Source organism: Gopherus flavomarginatus, chromosome 7, assembly GCF_025201925.1.
Source record: "Gopherus flavomarginatus isolate rGopFla2 chromosome 7, rGopFla2.mat.asm, whole genome shotgun sequence".
In the NCBI taxonomy this organism is placed as follows: Eukaryota; Metazoa; Chordata; order Testudines; family Testudinidae; genus Gopherus; species Gopherus flavomarginatus.
Window position 1 is genome coordinate 109,431,750 of NC_066623.1, and position 19,914 is coordinate 109,451,663.

Here is a 19,914-nt window from a genome sequence, read left to right on the forward strand (position 1 = left end):
TGCTTGGGGAGGCCAATGGAAAAGGGCGGCATGTCCCGTCTTCGGCGGCGAGTCCCTCAGTCCCTCTCGGAGGGAAGGACTGGCCACTGAATGGCCTCCGAAGAATGAAGCAGTGTGGTAGAACTGCCACCGAAGTGCCGCCGATCGCGGCTTTGTCTCTTTTTTTTCTTCGCTGCTTGAGGCTGCAAAAAAGCTGGAGCTGGCCCTGGCTGTCCAGCCTTGTTTCACTATCCAAAAGAGGTGACATACAAAACATAAGCAAACAGCATATTTGCTCATCATGTAGCCATGTGGTCCAAGGGAGAGACTACTGTATTAGGACTTAGAGCTCCTCTATACTCAGCTCTGTGTGATCTTGGCTCATTTACTTCCCTAGGGGGCAGGGATAGCTCAGTGGTTTGAGCAGTGGCCTTGCTAAACCCAGGGTTGTGAGTTCAATCCTTAAGGAGGCCATTTAGGGATTGGTCCTCCTTTGAGCAGGGGGTTGGACTAGATGATCTCTTGAGGTCCCTTCCAACGCTAATAATCTATGACTCCTTCTGTTTTCCCTCCCACCCTTTGTCTCTTCTGACTGTAAGCTCTTCAGGGCAGAGACTTTCTCTTAATATGTTTTTATAACATTGGTGCAAAAGCAATCCAATTAAATAATAAATGGATTACAGCAAGCCTGATTTTAATGGTTCTTTCAATTGTAATAATCTAAGATGATAAAAATGACCTAGCTAAGATGTTGTTTTAAATGTTTTATTTATATCTTGACTATGTTCCTTTAAAACAATTATAAGAAATCCTGAAAACTACTCCACATTCAGTACTGAAGTACTGTACAGGAGCAGAAAGCAATACCTTTGGAGGAGGAAACTGAAACTGGGAGTGAGAAATGGCAGCTAAAATATAGGCAGCTAAGATACAGGAATCAACTCAACATAACAAGCTCCTACTGCTCCACTGTGCCAGATATTCTGATGCAGTCTTTGCTTTGAGTGATTGACAGGTGTGTAGCTTCGGCAGAGCTGATTCAGCAAAGTAGGAGATTCAGTGGAAAAGGAAATAGCAGGAAAGGGATTTCAAAACACAGTTATGCTGCCATACTCCCAGCTAAGCACACCGCCTGGCAGCCAACACTGCGTATAAATTTGTGCACTGTTGATTATGCCTGGAAGCTTTGACAGGTAATTGAATAATTGATCTCAGTGAGAGAGTAGATTGTAGGGGTCATGATTAATAATGTATCAGATAATGTATTAATAAGGTATCTGAATAACTCTGTTTATGAAATCTCAGCGGCACAGTGAGTTTGCTTGCAATGAACTTGCATACAGAGAAAGATGGTTCATAACAAAGTCTCAGGTGGTTTCAGCTCATTGTTCCATGCAAGCTATAGCTTCAGCATGGGCTAGGCTTAAAGTGGAGGTTTTGTACAGCAAAATAAACATTTAAAATTAATAGGATTCTACAGTTTATAAAAAAGTAAAGCATGTGAGATCTTTGTGCGGGAACTGCCATTTACAATATGATTGTACAGCTTCTGCTACACTGGGGTGGCTGCTAGAACTACAACAATAGAGATGTTAAAGGGTCAGGTGGTTTAGGAACAGGACCGGGGTCCAATTCGTCATTGTTATAACTCCACTAGAGTTCCAACTAGGGATGACTTTGACCTTGGGGCAAGGATTCCTCGTGGAACCTGGGGCAAGTAACTTCATTGCCTTGCACCTCTCTTTCCCGACCTATAAAATAGCTGCAATAATACTGGCCTCCCTCACAGGGGTGCTGGGAGGCCTCCATAGGTGAAGTGTTTGGAGATGTGGGAGAAGAGCTGTAAAGCCATTGTGTGTGTATGCCAGAAAGGAGACAGAAATGATTAGGATGGCAAGTCATTGCTATTTTACTTTCCAATCAAAACTTAGTTGAAAATCCAATTCTGGAATTGTTTTATTCTTTTAATTAAATCAGAACTTGGCGTTTGTGTAAGAGGCCAGTCTGAGATCTTGTAGGGAATGCCAACGGCAGAAACTCCTTCATACCATTACACTAGTTGTGACTCACCCTGCCTGGAAAGTACCACCTCTGTGGATGAGAGATTATTTCATATTCCAGGCCCACGAAATCCTTGGTCTCTCCACTCAGATTGCCAAGCAGGATGTCAACTGTGTGGTGTGGCTTGGAGGTTTTCACGATTACTGCTCACATGTTACGTGTTCTATGGAGGGCAAGAGGACTTTATGGTCCAGGGCTGGACATTGTCTGGGGTTCCGTGTTCAGTGTCCCAGTCTAGTTCCTCAGTTTGTCCCTAGGACATACACCCCCATTTCTGTTTGTTCATTTTCATCCCGTGGCCTCAGCTGTTATCTGGGCTCTGTGGCCGTGCCCTCACCGAATGGGCTGGGCCTTCAGTTGCTTAAATAGGCTTTCACTTTCACTAGTACTAAATCACTTGAGAAGAAAGATAGAAAGAAAATCCGTGTACTTTAAATATATTGCTAAGCAGCAGTCAGGAAGAAGGGATGGCATATGAGAGAAGTGCCCAAGGGTTAAAGGAAGGGTTAGGAAGGGTATCACTGTATTTGCTAAAACTGACAACATAACATGTCACATAATTTATAAATTGTGCTGTTTTCCTAAAAATCAGAAGCTAAGATATATGCAGTTGTACACTGGGCAAAATCAGTCTTTCACCTTGCCCTTGGGGGAAAAAATATACACTATGATTTATGGCAGAGGAAAAGAATCTTACAATTTCTTTTACTTTGCACAGTGCTCCTTCCATTCACATAATGGATCACCTGGAGCCACGTCTCATGTATAGGGCACGTGTGTAACTCAGAACATCTTTCAACAGATTTATATGACTGATACCTTTTCAGTACAGTCTGATTTTTTTTCTTCTGTTTCTCACTGTTTGCTCTTAGTTTATTTGTGTAACTTTGCTCATTGGACCTGGATGTAGCTTTTATTCATGCCAGCATAGGGCCCTTGAATGTGGACAATCCCACTCATCTATTGAAATATCCACGGACCATGCACAGCATGAGCAACAGCAATGCAAGCTACCTGTGTGTCTCAGTGACGACCCAAAGGGACCACATCAGAAGCTAGAGGGTAAGCCAATCACTGTGGCCAATATAGTCTTTGACCTCTCTCCTGGGACTGCCAACAAGGAGGCAAATTAGTGCCAATGGTGATGGCAATTTTTTTTATGTAAACGATTCTAGCTATCCGGGCATTGTGCTCAACACCATTGTTCTGACACTTATCTCAACTGAGACCATCTATTCATTTGATATAGGTCAATCAACAGCTTCCAGATGGTGGGAATAAAAGCAACACTTTGCCATTTTCCTTTGAGAATCTGAAAGGACATTTGATAACTTTTGGTCACTACCAAGTTGGGATGGATTTGACCTGTTGACCTCAAGGTGAAAGGTTCTGTATCCTATTGCCATTCCCCTGACCTAGCCCACCCTCTCTGAAGTCTTATTTTGTAGCTAACATGGAGACACATTACAGCAACTGATTACAGATGTGCAGAGATAATTATGCTTTTTTTTTTTTTTGCTTTGCTTTACAACTAATCATAGGAACTCAGCTAATTTGATTTAGGGTAAAGTTTGCTCCAACACACACAGATTTTCATTGCAAAACATGAAGAAAGGTTTTGTTTGTTTGTTTTTCACAAGCAAAACCCTAAATTTTCTCCAGGGTGAACTTTTGCCATTTTCACTTGCTTACAGGGCCTTGAAATGAATTTTCTCAGATGCAGGGGTAAAAGGGAAAGCAACACAATCTGTTGTGGGCAAAATTATTATTTCAAGCTTAATGGTGAAAATGTTTTTTGCCTCACTCTCTTTATGTGAAAACTTGGCACTTTTGTTATTTATTTATTTGGAATTTGACAGTACTTACAGCTATCAATCAAGCTGGTGCCCCATTGTACAAGCTACTGTACAGACACACAGAAAATATATTCATTCATGCTACAGAGACTGTGTGGCTACCAGCTCATCATTATATAACTTTTAGCTGCAGCTCATAATCCTGACCAGAGTAGAAAATGTCCCTCACAGAACACCTCCCCCAGCTTTCAACAGCACACAAACCTACAACAAACCTGCCTTTCACTCTCTATATCAGCTTTTCATGCAATATCGAGTCCAAGCTCTTGATCCTTATCTTCGGGGCACTCAGCAGTCTGGGCCCAGCAGCTCTAAATGAGCACCTAATGATCCTGGATAAAGACCCTAGTCAGTAACTCCAACTCGCAGCCACTGTGGGGCTGTCCATGTCAAGGAGACCATTTTCTCAGACTGGTTCAAGGCTATGGCATGAACATCTGACCTAAGAAGCACCACAAACCTTTCCACCTGCCTCTCTCAGTGCAAGGCACACTTCTCTGACCTGCCTTTTTGAATATAAACACACATAGCAGAGTATGCATAATTTATAAGACAGATAGAGTGAAAAAATTACATCAGATCTAAGTGCCATAATGCACATGCAATAGATGCAGCAAAGAATCCTGTGGCACCTTATAGACTAAAAGACGTTTTGGAGCATGAGCTTTCGTGAGTGAATACAATAGATGTTTTGCAATAGATGTTTGTCACCTCTTTTAATGAGCTTCTGGAAGGTGCTCAGATACTAGAATGGATCACTGAGATGTCCAAGAGAGGAAATGTGGTTACTTCCAGCATGCTTTTCTATGAAGCCTGAAAATCTGTGGGAATTAGAGGTGAAGGAACAGTGAGATATTTTTCCCTCTTACTCATATTCATGCATCAATCATGGGGCTCTTTGGAACTTCTCTACAAGCCACTGGACCCTGCTGGGAAAATACTGGAAAAATCCTCTTCATGCCAACTCTCTCTGTGGAGCTGCAAATAGCACAATCTAGTTCCTCTTTGAGAAGGTCTTTGTGATGAAATCCATTGTACATTTTCACAGCTGGATCTCAGCACCCCGGTCCTGTCTAATTTAGACATTTTGGCAACCCATCTCTGTTGTTTCTCCAAATTTCTACTACAATGTGTACAAAAAACAATTCACTAAGGAATGGCTTCTGTTAGGTTCTCTTTCCCCAGTGTAGTAGGAAGCCAATGGAATGGAAAGCCAAGGGAGATGGTTGCAGCATCATTCCTGTAGATACAGTGTATGAGAGAATTAGATGTAGAGTGAAATCCAGAAGGCTGGCTGAAGCAAGTGGTGTTTTCTGGCCCAACTCTCTAGGAATCCATGAAGAGGGGTAGGTGGTTTGGATTGGAATCTAACTCTGGGGTGGTCATTTATGAAGCAGGCAAAGAAGTGTCTTTCAGATGAAGTAAACAACTCCAGGGAGGTTGACACCATGGGGAGGTGAAATGGATGCCCAGGCCTTTTGATCTTATTTATGACACCAAGGAGAGAAAGAAACAGAGACAGACCACTAATGGGAAGGGTGGAAATGTGACTCTAGGCCAGGGTAAAGACTAGAAAAAAATAAAGGAAGAAGGCTGTGCATTAGAATCATAATATCATAAAATATTAGGGTTGGAAAAGATCTCAGGAGGTCATCAAGTCGAATCCCTTGCTCAAAGCAGGACCAACAGCAACTAAATCATCCCAGCAGGGGCTTTGTTTCTGCTATCCTCCATGACAAAGGGAGGGCTATGGCTTCCATAACAGCTTGAAACCAATATTTGAAAAATACTCCAGTGGTCAAGCTCTCATGCAGTAAATTCCTCCTTTAAACTTCTGGCATCACTTTTCATTGTTGAGGTGTATAATGTTACTCTTCTCTTTATATTCACAGGGCAATTAGCAAGAACATTTTTGAAATAGGTGGACTTAAAGTTCCTTTTTCCACCTATGTTAGCTTCCCAGTGGGCTTGTGTTTGTTGTTCACACTGGCAGTGGGAAGGATATCTATCTCTGGTCAAGAGTCACCCTGTGCAGAACACTTAATAAAATACATCTATTGATCATTCACTGTGCAGTTCAGATCTTCTGCTGTGACACAGAAGGGAAATACAAAAGGTTCTCTGTGTTCCTTCCAGTGCCATCATTTCAGAAAAAAATAACCTTATATTTAAGGGATCATCCAGATCAGACACTGGAGCTGCAATAAATTTCTCCCTGACAATGGTCAAGCATAGTAAATAAAAAGTTTGTTTTGCTGAAGACATCAGTTTGGGAATCAGCTCAAAGTGGAAATTTGCCTGAGTTCTGTTCCCAGTGCTGGGTCTGCCCAGTCTCCCTGTAGCTGGATTGTGCCCAGAGGAATGAAATTTACCAACATACCATGACTGTTCTGGCACCTGTTTCTTTGCAGAAGTTATAAATCTCCCACAGGTCATGGGACGCCCTAAGAGAAGAAAAAAAAAATCTTGGCCTGGACTTGCAGGTTTGGAGGAGGACAGAAATGCATGCTTCATCCAAAGAAAACTCAGCCTGGTTCTGTGCTGCTAATGACTCAGCTGGAAAACCTCTTTCATCGTGCATGCCCTGAAGAGGTCCCTTGGATATAACCTGTTAGACCCTACCAAGAACAATTTTTTGGCTTTAGAAGCATTGCTTGTCTGTGAGGCATTTGCCAAGAATAAGAAATGGTGATGGGAGAGAGAAGGAACCCAATGGCATCGTTGAGTCAGGTCCCAATTCAGACATTAAACTAAACTCTTCAATCCCAGTTGTCAAACGTCCCCGTATACAAGATTTCCCAATGGGATGAAATTCCTCTGCCAGTTTTATGCTGTCTGTAAACATCTAGATCAAGATCTCACTAAACTTTACAGCTTTCACATTTATGTTAGTGATGACTGACTGTTTTTTCCCCCATGGAACAAGAAATGAGCAACTAGATTCATAGTTCACTCGTACATGGTGACATGAGCTGTGCTCTGGGAGAAGGTCTGATTCTTTGTTATCACAAGCAACAACTAAACTTAAGATGGTCATTGAGTCCGTAATGCATTGGGACCATAAAAGGACTCTCAACAGGGTACAAAACTGGAATATATTCCAGTAAAAGACTGGATCAGATTATTGTTGTTCTGTTTGTTGCGTGTCAGCAGTGTGCTTGACCATGAACAAGAGACAGAAGGAAGGTTACTGTCCTGAGGAGTTTTCAGTTTATAAATGCAAGATCTTATGGGTGAGATTTTAAAAATTGCTGGAGAGATAGAAATTAGTGGTAATTGGGAAACCCAGAGTCCCTAAAGCCTGATCTCTATTCCACTGAAATCAGTGGAGAGACTCCAATTGAGTTTTGAATCCTGTTGGGAATTGGTTTGAAATTCCCAGCCCCCAATACTAATGGCATTCCCTTACTGTGAATAAGTGGAGAATATGCATGAAGAATTCCCCTTGATGCCTAGCTGGAGTTCTGGATGCTTTGCCATGGAAGGGCATTTACACAAGTGCTATATGAGGCTTGAAAATAATAGGTAATGAAAAGGTAATGACACAAATGGTCTCCTTTTAGGACCAGAATTCAACCCAAATGCCTGAACAACATGAGGTTCTCTGGCACCATGAGGCTGTATAACCACAAACCATGTCAATAATTCAGCAGCCTTTCTTCAGAAGACAACCCAAGCTAGCACAAAAGACCTGTCTCTGATGCTGACAGACCGGAAGAGAGTGAACAGGAACAGGGGATGGTCATGTGGAATGGCATTTTGAGATCTGTTCTGAAGTCATTAGTGTTAAATGCTATGTGAAAACCTGCAGAATATTGTGATTTGCCTTGGGACAATATGAACATAGAACGGCCATACTGGGTCAGTCCAATTGTCCATCTAGCCCAGTATCCTGACTCTGACAGTGGCCAGGGCTAGTTTCTTCAGAGAGAATGAACAGAGCAGAACAGGACAATTCTGAGTGATCCATCCCCTGTCATCCAGCCCTAGCTTCTGGTAGTCAGAGGGTTAGAGACACCCAGTGCATGGGGTTGCATCCCTGGCCATCTTGGCTATTCTCCATTGATGGACCTATACTCCATGAACTCATTTAGTTCTTTTTTTAATCCAGTTGTACTTTTGGTCTTCACAACATTCCATGCCAATGAGTTCCACAGGTTGACTCGTGTGATGAAGTGCTTCCTTTTGTTTGTTTTAAACTTGCTGCTTATTAATTTCACTAGGTGACCCCTAGGTCTTGTGTTATGTGAAGGGATAAATAACACTTCCCTAGTCACTTTCTCCACACCATTCATGATTTGCTAGACCTCTATCATATCCCCCCTTTGTCAGTTCTTTTCTAAGCTGACCAGTCCCTGTTTTCTTTCTCTCTCTTCAAACAGAAGTTGTTCCATACCCCAATATTTTTTGTTGTCTTTCTGATTCTCTGTACCTTTTGAGCTAGGGGCAAACAAAACTGCACAAAGTATTCAAGATGTGGGTGTACATCTTGAATATGTGGGTGTATATAAGGTGTTGCCTTATATATTAAAAATGTACACACTTGGACTGAGGTGGAGATGGACATAGGAGACGGAAGTGTTGAGAGTCTCTGGGTTAGGATAAAAGGGGTAAAAAACAAGGGTGATGTGAGCTAGGAGTCTACTACAGGCCACCTAACCAGGTGGAAGAGGTGGATGAGGCTTTTTTTAAACAGCTAACAAAATCATCCAGAGCCCAAGATTTGGTGGTGATGGGGGACTTCAACTATCCAGATATATGTTGGGAAAATAACACCGCGGGGCACAGACTATCCAATAAGTTCCTGGACTGCATTGCAGACAACTTTTTATTTCAGAAAGTTGAAAAAGCTACTAGGGGGGAAGCTGTTCTAGACTTGATTTTAACAAATAGGGAGGAACTTGTTGAGAATTTGAAAGTAGAAGGAAGCTTGGGTGAAAGTGATCATGAAATCATAGAGTTTGCAATTCTAAGGAAGGGTAAAAGGGAGTACAGCAGAATAGAGACAATGGATTTCAGGAAGGCGGACTGTGGTGAGCTCAGAGAGCTGATAGGTAAGATCCCATGGGAATCAAGACTGAGGGGAAAAACAACTGAGGAGAGTTGGCAGTTTTTCAAAGGGACACTATTAAGGGCCCATAAGCAAGCTATTCCGATGGGTAGGAAAGATAGAAAATGTGGCAAAAGACCACCTTGGCTTAACCATGAGATCTTGCGTGACCTACAAAATAAAAAGGCGTCATATAAAAAATGGAAACTAGGTCAGATTACAAAGGATGAATATAGGCAAACAACACAGGAATGCAGGGGCAAGATTAGAAAGGCAAAGGCACAAAATGAGCTCATACTAGCTATGGGAATAAAGGGAAACAAGAAGACTTTTTATCAATACATTAGAAGCAAGAGGAAGACCAAGGACAGGGTAGGCCCACTGCTCAGTGAGGAGGGAGAAACTGTAACAGGAAACTTGGAAATGGCAGAGATGCTTAATGACTTCTTTGTTTCGGTCTTCACTGAGAAGTCTGAAGGAATGTCTAACGTAGTGAATGCTTATGGGAAGGGGGTAGGTTTAGAAGATAAAATAAAAAAAGAGCAAGTTAAAAATCACTTAGAAAAGTTAGATGCCTGCAAGTCACCAGGGCCTGATGAAATGCATCCTAGAATACTCAAGGAGTTAATAGAGGAGGTATCTGAGTCTCTAGCTATTATCTTTGGAAAGTCATGGGAGACGGGAGAGATTCCAGAAGACTGGAAAAGGGCAAATATAGTGCCCATCTACAAAAAGGGAAATAAAAACTACCCAGGAAATTACAGACCAGCTAGTTTAACTTCTGTGCCAGGGAAGGTAATGGAGCAAGTTATTAAAGAAATCATCTGCAAACACTTGGAAGGTGGTCAGGTGATAGGGAATAGCCAGCATGGATTTGTAAAGAAGAAATCATGTCAAACCAATCTGATAGCTTTCTTTGATAGGATAACAAGCCTTGTGGATAAGGGAGAAGCGGTGGATGTGATATACCTAGACTTTAGTAAGGCAATTGATACGGTCTCGCATGATATCCTTATCGATAAACTAGGCAAATACAATTTAGATGGGGCTACTATAAGGTGAGTGCATAACTGGCTGGATAACCATACTCAGAGAGTAGTTATTAATGGCTCCCAATCCTGCTGGAAAGGTATAACAAGTGGGGTTCCGCAGGGGTCTGTTTTGGGACTGGCTCCGTTCAATATCTTCATCAATGACTTAGATGTTGACATAGAAAGTACACTTATTAAGTTTGCAGACGATACCAAACTGGGAGGGATTGCAACTGCTCTGGAGGACAGGGTCAAAATTCAAAATGATCTGGACAAATTGGAGAAATGGTCTGAGGTAAACCGGGTGAACTTCAATAAAGACAAATGCAAAGTGCTCCACTTAGGAAGGAACAATCAGCTTCACACATACAGAATGGGAAGAGACTGTCTAGGAAGGAGTATGGCAGAAAAAGATCTAGGGGTCATAGTGGACCACAAGCTAAATATGAGTCAACAGTGTGATACTATTGCAAAGAAAGCAAACGTGATTCTGGGATGCATTAATAGGTGTGTTGTAAACAAGACATGTGTAGAACTGATAAATGAAATTGTTTTCAATTGTTCACTTTATTAATGTAACTTCTGTTCACCATTCACTACACTTGCCTATACTGCTACTTCTGTTCCATATTGTAATTCAAACCCCATTTTAAAACACTCACTTCATTTTGTAAAAGCTTCCTCCAACCTTCATTTTTGCAAACCCTGCTGTAATCTTATTAGTTTAGTTTAGATGTGTGAATGAGGTATGTATGACTGATGAAATCAACCTCCAGCCCCAGCCTGTCCTGATGACATAAAGATCAAATACCAACGGCTGAAGACCTAGACAACAGCCCTAAACAAAGTAAGAAGCATCCACCCTAAAAAGAAAAGGACAATAGAACAACAGAAGGAAGATCAAACCAGGTCCAAGGCTGAAAGTCACGCCTGCAATTGATGGGTGATCAATCTAAACCCAGAGACAGCGTGACACAGCAAGACCTATAGACTTTGAATCCAAACTAAAAGCCTATACAACAAAAGGGTGAGATGAGAAACTCTGGGTAACATTCTGCTGCCAACGTGGAAGGACATCAGTGCCTGCCCAACAGAGATCCAGCTTGTCCTTGTGCCCAGCTTTCCTGGCCAGTTAACTGCCACAAGCTACGAACCCAAGCTGCAAAATCAAGCCATGAATTTAAGCTATCTTCAGGACTGGTAACTATGCAGCAGCTGCAGAACACCTGATGAATGTGGGGGTGTGTATGTGAATGTGTGTATGTGTGTGTATAGGTATTAGGTATTATAATGTGAATGTGTGTGTGTGTGTGTGTGTGTATAGGTAATAGGTATAATGTGTGTGTATAAGAATTAAGATATTAGTTATTAGTCATAAATTGTTATCATAATAAATGTGGCATCTTTGCCTTGTCCCCTTTAATAAGATCCTGCTGGTTTTTACTGGTCTAATATAATTAGTACAACACACGAGAAGTCATTCTTCCGCTCTACTCTGTGCTGGTTAGGCCTCAACTGGAGTATTGTGTCCAGTTCTGGGCACCGCATTTCAAGAAAGATGTGGAGAAATTGGAGAGGGTCCAGAGAAGAGTAACAACAATGATTAAAGGTCTTGAGAACATGACCTATGAAGGAAGGCTGAAAGAATTGAGTTTATTTAGTTTGGAAAAGAGAAGACTGAGAGGGGACATGATAGCAGTTTTCAGGTATCTAAGGGCTTGTCTACATCAGAAAGTTGCAGCGCTGGTGAGGGAGTTACAGCGCTGCAACTTTGAAGGTGTACACATCTGCAGGGCATCACCAGCGCTGCAACTCCCTGTTTGCAGCGCTGGCCGTACTCCCGTTTTGTCTCGGGTGTAGAGGATCCAGCGCTGGTGATCCAGCGCTGGTAATGCAATGTAGACACTTACCAGCGCTTTTCTTGACCTCCGTGGAATAAGCAGGTATCCCAGCATACCTGAGGATACCTCTCTGGTAATCAAGAAAACTCCTCTGCCCTGTGCTCACCTGACCCCTCCTTTAAATCCCCCGGGAAATTTAAAAAATCACCTTCCTGTTTGCTCAGTCAGGCGTGGAGTGCAATTAATCAATCAATCATTCAGCGACCATGCCTCCACGCAACAAACGAGCCCCAGCATGGACCAATGCAGAGCTGCAGGATCTAATTAGTGTGTGGGGAGATGAGGCTGTTCAAACACAGCTGCGCTCCAGAAGGAGAAACTACGATACCTATGGTCAGATATCGCAGTCCATGCTGAGAAGGGGCCACGAACGGGACACCTTGCAATGCAGAGTAAAAATTAAGGAGATGAGGAGTGCATACTGCAAAGCCCGTGAGGGAAACCGACGCTCAGGAGCAGCCCCCACAACCTGCAGGTTTTACAAGGAGCTGGATGCCATACTTGGGTGTGACCCCACCGTGAATCCTAGGCCATGTCTACATCTAAAATTTTGCAGCGCTGGTTGTTACAGCTGTATTAGTACAGCTGTATAGGGCCAGCGCTGCAGAGTGGCCACACTTACAGCAACCAGCGCTGCAAGTGGTGTTAGATGTGGCCACACTGCAGCGCTGTTGGGCGGCTTCAAGGGGTTTCGGGGAACGCGAGAGCAAACCGGGAAAGGAGACCAGCTTCGCCGCGGTTTGCTCTCGCGTTCCGCGAACCACCCTGCAAACCGCAGGGAAGGAGACCTGCTTGCTCGGGTTCGGGGAACGCGAGAGCAAACCGGGAAAGGAGACCAGCTTCGCCGCGGTTTGCTCTCGCGTTCCGCGAACCACCGTGCAAACCGCAGGGAAGGAGACCTGCTTGTTCGGGGAACGCGAGAGCAAACCGCGGCGAAGCTGGTCTCCTTCCCCGGTTTGCTCTCGCGTTCCCCGAACCGCCGAGCAAGCAGGTCTCCTTCCCTGCGGTTTGCAGGGTGGTTCGCGGAACGCGAGAGCAAACCGCGGCGAAGCTGGTCTCCTTTCCCGGTTTGCTCTCGCGTTCCCGGAACCACCCTGCAAACCGCAGGGAAGGAGACCTGCTTGCTCGGGGTTCGGGGAACGCGAGAGCAAGCCGGGGAAGGAGACCAGCTTGATTACCAGAGGCTTCCTCAGGTATGCTGGGATACCTGCTTATTCCACGGAGGTCAAGAAAAGCGCTGGTAAGTGTCTATACTTGATTACCAGCGCTGGATCACCAGCGCTGGATCCTCTACACCCGAGACAAAACGGGAGTACGGCCAGCGCTGCAAACAGGGAGTTGCAGCGCTGGTGGTGCCCTGCAGATGTGTACACCTCCTAAGTTGCAGCGCTGTAACTCCCTCACCAGCGCTGCAACTTTCTGATGTAGACAAGCCCCTAGGAGCACGATGGAGAGTTCAGAGCAGGGAGAAGTGGGGGATGGTGTAGAGGATGAATACAGTGATGCTACTGGCGTTGAGGGGGACACCCCAGAGTCTCAGGACACAGGCAGCCAGGAGCTCTTCTCCAGCCCTGAGGAGACTAGCCAGTCACAGCAGCTGGAAGCGGACGTTGATGAGGAAGCTGAGGATCGTGCTCGTGGTAAGTAGATTGCAATGCTCTGTCCGTCCCCCACCCCCCCTTCCAAGCGGGAAACCTGCCCTGCGGTGTGCTCTGTCCGTCCCCCACCCCCCCTTCCAAGCGTGAAACCTGCCCTGCAGTGTGCTCTGTCCGTCCCCCACCCCCCCTTCCAAGCGTGAAACCTGCCCTGCGGGGTGCTTCTTCCTCACCGATCCCCCCTTCCAAGCGGGAACCGTGTCCTGCGGGGTGCTTCTTCCTCACCGATCCCCCCTTCCAAGCGTGAAACCTGCCCTGCGGTGTGCTCTGTCCGTCCCCCACCCCCCCTTCCAAGCGGGAAACCTGCCCTGCGGTGTGCTCTGTCCGTCCCCCACCCCCCCTTCCAAGCGGGAAACCTGCCCTGCGGTGTGCTTCTTCCTCACCGATCCCCCCTTCCAAGCGGGAAACCTGCCCTGCGGTGTGCTCTGTCCGTCCCCCACCCCCCCTTCCAAGCGGGAAACCTGCCCTGCGGTGTGCTTCTTCCTCACCGATCCCCCCTTCCAAGCGGGAAACCTGCCCTGCGGTGTGCTCTGTCCGTCCCCCACCCCCCCTTCCAAGCGGGAACCGTGTCCTGCGGGGTGCTTCTTCCTCACCGATCCCCCCTTCCAAGCAGGAACCAAGGCATCCCACTAACATGGGAGAATTTTAAGCAAAAGTACTCACCCCATTGCTAGACATGTCTTAGCTTTCTTGAACTCTACAGTGTTATGTGAGGTATGTGAGAGGGATGCTACCTACAGTTTCCAATGTCCTTCAAAAGTTGATAATAAACAATGATGCCCCTGTGTATTACATGTCTCTATCTCTATTTTTTCTAGACAACTCGAGTAATGCGGCTGTGTCACCGGCCTCACGTAGATTGCAGAATTTGAGGCGCAATCCTAGGAAATCAAAAGAGGAGCTGATCAAGACCGTTCTGAACCACTACAACAGGGAAAGTAGGAAGACTGAGGAGTGGAGAAAAAGTGTACAGGAATGGAGGCTGACTGAAAGCAGGAGACAGGAATTGTCTGCCAAAAGAATAGCCAGGCAGATGATGAGACTCCTGTCTCGCCAAACCAAGTCTTTTGAGTCTCTTGTAGCCATGCAGGCAAATATATACCGTGATAACCCACAGGCTTCCAAAAGCAATGTTCCTTGTCCCCCTGTGTATCCTCAAAATAGCTTTATGCAGCACCCAGTTCCTTATTATCATCAGCTGCCCCCAACACCTATAACATCACCTAGTAACCAAGATATGTTTAATTCTTACCCAGTGCACTCCACCCCCATCATTCTGCAGCAAAGTAATGGTGAGTTGCATCAGACGGTTACAATTGAGTAAAATAGGAAATAGTAAAACCTCTGAATGTACTGTGAACCACCCATACCCCCTTACCTGTTTTTTACTGTATGACAAATAAAAGGTTTTGGTTTGTATTTCTTTCCATATGTTTTATTGGTGATAGAAATGGCTAATTATACACAGCAAGGTAAAGCAAAGCACAACACATGCACCAAACATTACTGCTGGCTCTCAGCATCAAATTGCTCCCTTATAGCATCCCTAATCCTTGAAGCCCTTTCCTGGGCCTCCCTATTAGCCCTGCTCTCTGGCTGAGCAAACTCATTCTCCAAACGTATAACCTCGGAGGTCCATTCCTCACTGAACCTTTCACCCTTCCCTTCACAAATATTATGGAGGGTGCAGCACGCGGATATAACTGCGGTAATGCTGCTTTCCATCAAATCTAGCTTCCCGAACAGACTGCGCCAGCGAGCTTTCAAACGGCCAAAAGCACGCTCCACAGTCATTCTACAGCGGCTCAACCTGTAGTTGAAACGTTCCTTGCTCCTGTCAAGCTTCCCAGTATATGGTTTCATGAGCCATGGCATTAATGGGTAAGCGGGGTCTCCCAGAATCACGATGGGCATTTCCACGTCCCCTACTGTTATATTGTGATCTGGGAAAAAGGTCCCGGCCCTAAGCCTCCTGAACAGGGCACTGTTCCTAAATATGCGTGCATCGTGCACCTTTCCAGGCCATCCAGAGTAAATGTCAGTGAAATGCCCATGGTGATCCACAAGCGCTTGCAGAACCACAGAGAAGTACCCCTTGCGATTAATATACTCCGATGCCAGGTGGGGTGGAGAGATAATAGGAATATGCGTCCCATCTACTGCCCCTCCACAGTTAGGGAAGCCCATTTCTGCAAAGCCATCTAAAATGTCCTGCACGTTACCAAGAGTCACGGTTCTTCTTGTCAGTGTTCGATTAATGGCCCTGCAAACTTGCATCAGCACCATTCCAACGGTGGACTTTCCCACTCCGAACTGGTTCGCCACAGATCGGAAACAGTCTGGAGTTGCCAGCTTCCAGATTGCAATAGCCACCCGCTTCTCCACAGAAAGGGCATCTCTAAATCTCGTGTTCATGCGCCGCAGGTTGGGGGCGAGATCATCACAAAGTCCCATGAAAGTGGCTTTCCTCATACGAAAGTTCTGCAGCCACTGCTCGTCATCCCATGATTGCAGGACGATGTGATCCCACCACTCAGTGCTGGTTTCCCGAGCCCAAACGCGCCGGTCCACGGAGCAGAGCACGTCTGTTATTGCCACTAGCATTGTACTGTCTGCATATTGATGCGATTCAGTACCATCGTCCGACTCCTCAATGTCAGTCACACGCACATTTAGCAGCCTAAGGATTAGATCCACAGTAAGGCGAGATGTGCTGGCAATAGTCATTAGTAAGGTATTCAGTACCTGAGGATCCATTCTTGAAAGATAATGCAGAAAAACCGCTTTAGAGTCACAATGCTGCCACAGTGCTCCGCATGTGTACCAAAGCAACGCTGGCCGTTGGAACAGGAACAGGAAGCAGAAGGACAATCACACTTCCTTCCCCTTCCCACAAGCCCCAGCGCCGCTGTGGGACGAGGTGCCCTGTGGGATAGCCGCCCACAATGCATCACTCCCAACAGCGCTGCAGTGTGGCCACATCTAACAGCACTTACAGCGCTGCTAGCAGTAAGTGTGGACACTCTGCAGCGCTGGCCCTATACAGCTGTCCTAATACAGCTATAACAACCAGCGCTGCAAAGTTTTAGATGTAGACATGGCCTAAAAGGGTGTCATCAGGAGGAGGGAGAAAACTTGTTCACCTTAGCGGCTAATGATAGAACAAGAAGCAATGGGCTTAAACTGCAGCAAGGGAGATTTAGGTTGGACATTAGGAAAAAGTTCCTAACTGTCAGGGTAGTTAAACACTGGAATAAATTGCCTAGGGAGGTTGTGGAATCTCTATCTCTGGAGATATTTAAGAGTAGGTTAGATAAATGTCGTTCAGGGATGGTCTAGACAGTATTTGGTCCTGCCATGAGGGCAGGGGACTGGACTTGATGACCTCTCGAGGTCTCTTCCAGTTCTAGAGTCTATGAATCTATGAATCTATGTAGTGACATTATGATATTTTCTGTTTTGTTCTCAATTCCTTTCCTAATGGCAACTAATATTCTGTTAGTTTTTTTGGAGATGAAGAAACATCCTCCAACATAAGATATAAGACTCAAGATAGATGGATAGGATCCGACCACCTGTGAACTACGGATTTGTGCCTAGTTCTGAATTTTGGAATTTAAGTTTATTTTTAATGCATACAGTAAATACAAAAAGTGTCAATTGGACAAATTTGTTTCCCTGAAAAAGAGAAACAAAAAGATGTTTGATAAAGGCAGCAGAGCGCAGCCACATTTTTCTGGGATGGGGTTTGAGTATGGAAAATCAGGTGTTCAAAAAATCTGCATTGAAGAAAAGGAGAAGATCCGAGTTCTCTCTTCTATTTTTTTTTTGAGTCATCTTCATCCAGCCTGAAACTCTAAACAATTTACACCTTCTTTCTTGGAAATAAGAAAAAGAAGAATTACTTCTCAAAATTCAAAGTTAAACTAAGAGGCTCAAGTGTTTTGAATAGATAATTCCCCTTTTCAATGCTGGATTCAAGCAAAATAAGTGGCTCAGCATTTGATTTCAAGTTTACCCATCAAGATATTTCCTGGAATTAAACGTATTAGTGAATTGAAATGATTAATGAAAGGCTCCCTCTAGTACTTTTTTCATCTGTTTTATATCTTCTCTTTTATCTCAGACCTCCACCTTTTCTAATCATGTTGTTATTAGGCTACTAAAAATACAAGGAGTGAAGACAGATGTGGAACATTCCTGAATTGTCACTATTAGACGCATACGTCATTTACAGAACATTTTACAATGAAAAAGACTTTCCAGAACTCTCCAAGCCCACACCACCTATACAAGTTGGGCATTCTGCATGGTCAGCTTTGCAGATCTCCTAGAGTATTGTAGGTTGGGGCTTGTGCCACATGCTATTTACAATATATATACACACAGTCTCTCATACAAGCAGTAGGCTGCATTGTCAGCTGGTGTAAGTTGATTTCATTGAGAAAAATGGTGCTATGCAGATTTACACCCACTGAGGACCTGTCCCTGTACCTGGAGTACAAGAGTCAGAAAGAGACTTCACTCTTCACAGAAGAGTTCTTCACTCACATTATTTTGATGCTGGGACCATACCATCAGTGTCTCTTCGATTTACATTCATGTGAGAATCTTATTGCCAAATAACAGCTGGTAGAAAAATTCTAAATTTCAAAGCACTGATAAAAAAGTCTATTCAAATTTTGAATTTTGCCCAAAAAAAAAGTTAATAAAAAAATCATTAAAAAATGTGTGACATTTTCCCCTGGCCATGTGGCCCCTTCCCCACCACTAAGGCCTGGTCCAAAGCCAGTGGGAGTTTTTCTATTGACATCAATGGACTTTGAATCAAGCTCTGAACCGTTTGTTCTGACCACAAAACTGGACTAGTGAACTAAGCAGAGATTGCTCATCACATTTTAACTTCCCTCCTCCAAAGGCCTCCCCTCCTCCATAAAAAAAATCGATGTATCTTCATCATTCTAGATTGTTCTTCTCAGAAGCAGCCCCTTTCATGATGAGAATGAAACCATGTACAGTAAAAGCTGTGTTATCCAGCACTTTACCAACCGGAAAGCTCTAGAAACCAGCATTTTGGGAGGGAGTGCAGGCTCTGGGAGGGAGTTTGGATGCGGGAGAGGGCTCAGGACAGGGGTTTGGGGTGTGGGAGGGGTATTGGGTTGCTGGATCCGAGTGGTGTTCACCTCGTACAACTCCTCACAAGCAGTAACATGTCCCTGCTGCTCCTAGGTGGAGAAATGGCCATGTGGGCCATGTGGGCTCCGTGGGCTGCCTCCGCCCGGAGTGCTGGCTCTGCAGCTCCCATTGACCAGGGACTGTGGCCAATGGGAGCTGCAGGCGGAAGCAGTGTGCAAAGCCACTTGGCTGAACCTCAGCCTAGGAGCCGCAGAGACTTGTCACCACTTGTAGGGAGCTGCCCAAGGTGAGCAGCACCCGGATCCGACATCCTGAACCCCTCCAGCGCCTCAATCCCCTGCCTCGAGCACCTCCTGCATCTAATCTCCCTCCCAGTGCCCACGTCCTGCACCCCCTCTTGCACCTAAACTACATTGGTTCTCCACTTGTAAGGTAACTCCCTTCTCTTCGTGGGCCAGTATATTTATGCCTGTATCTATAATTTTCACTCCATGCATCTGAAGAAGTGGGTGTTTTACTCACAAGAACTTATGCCGAAATAAATCTGTTAGTCTTTAAGGTGCCACCGGACTCCTTGTTCCCTTCCTCTTAGTTAACCAAAATTTTTGACTTACCTGCATGTCCCCATTCCTCCAGCATGCTGAATAACAAAGCTTTTACTGTACTATCAAAAACATAGGAATAACACACAAACAGAGGAAACTGAAATACAGAAAAGCTAAAGGAAAAGCTATAGGATATTTATTAGGGGGGTTGTGGATGAGCTCAGCTGAAATACGAACTGACCTAAATTTATGTCATGCACCTCTGCACCTCCTGCTTTTTTCTGAGACTTGAAGTAGAGATATCAGGTAAGCGATGAGGCCCTGATCGAGCACATAGCCTGCCACTACTTCAGTATCCACATCTCTAAAATGGGGATAATAAAGTTCCACTGACCTTGGTAAAGCACTTTGAGAATGAAAGATGAAAATCCTACAACATGCTAAATATTAATTATTCACAGTATTACTGATAAAAAAAGATAAGAAAAATATTTCTCAGTATCTCTTAACTGGCCAAAACTTGACACCTACAGAAAACTTCCAATGAAAATTCTTATGAACATTCCAGCTAATTTTTGATGCCAGAGGTCTGGTTGGGAATATATTTATCTCAAATCAAACTCCCTCTTTGGAACAGGGACAGTCTTTTTGTTCTATGTTTATATGGTGCCTAACACAGTGGGGTCTTGGCCCATGACTG

At 44.6% G+C, this 19,914-nt stretch overlaps 1 protein-coding gene across 1 annotated transcript; it reads left to right on the forward strand.

Annotated features, from left to right (window-relative positions):
- The first annotated feature begins 13,318 nt into the window (after nucleotides 1–13,318).
- Nucleotides 13,319–14,952, forward strand: LOC127055121 (uncharacterized). Its single transcript, XM_050961754.1, has 2 exons — nucleotides 13,319–13,518; nucleotides 14,352–14,952. The coding sequence occupies exons 1-2, from the start codon at nucleotides 13,326–13,328 to the stop codon at nucleotides 14,855–14,857; spliced, it is 699 nt and encodes a 232-aa protein (XP_050817711.1). The 5' UTR covers nucleotides 13,319–13,325; the 3' UTR covers nucleotides 14,858–14,952.
- The last annotated feature ends 4,962 nt before the right edge of the window (nucleotides 14,953–19,914 follow it).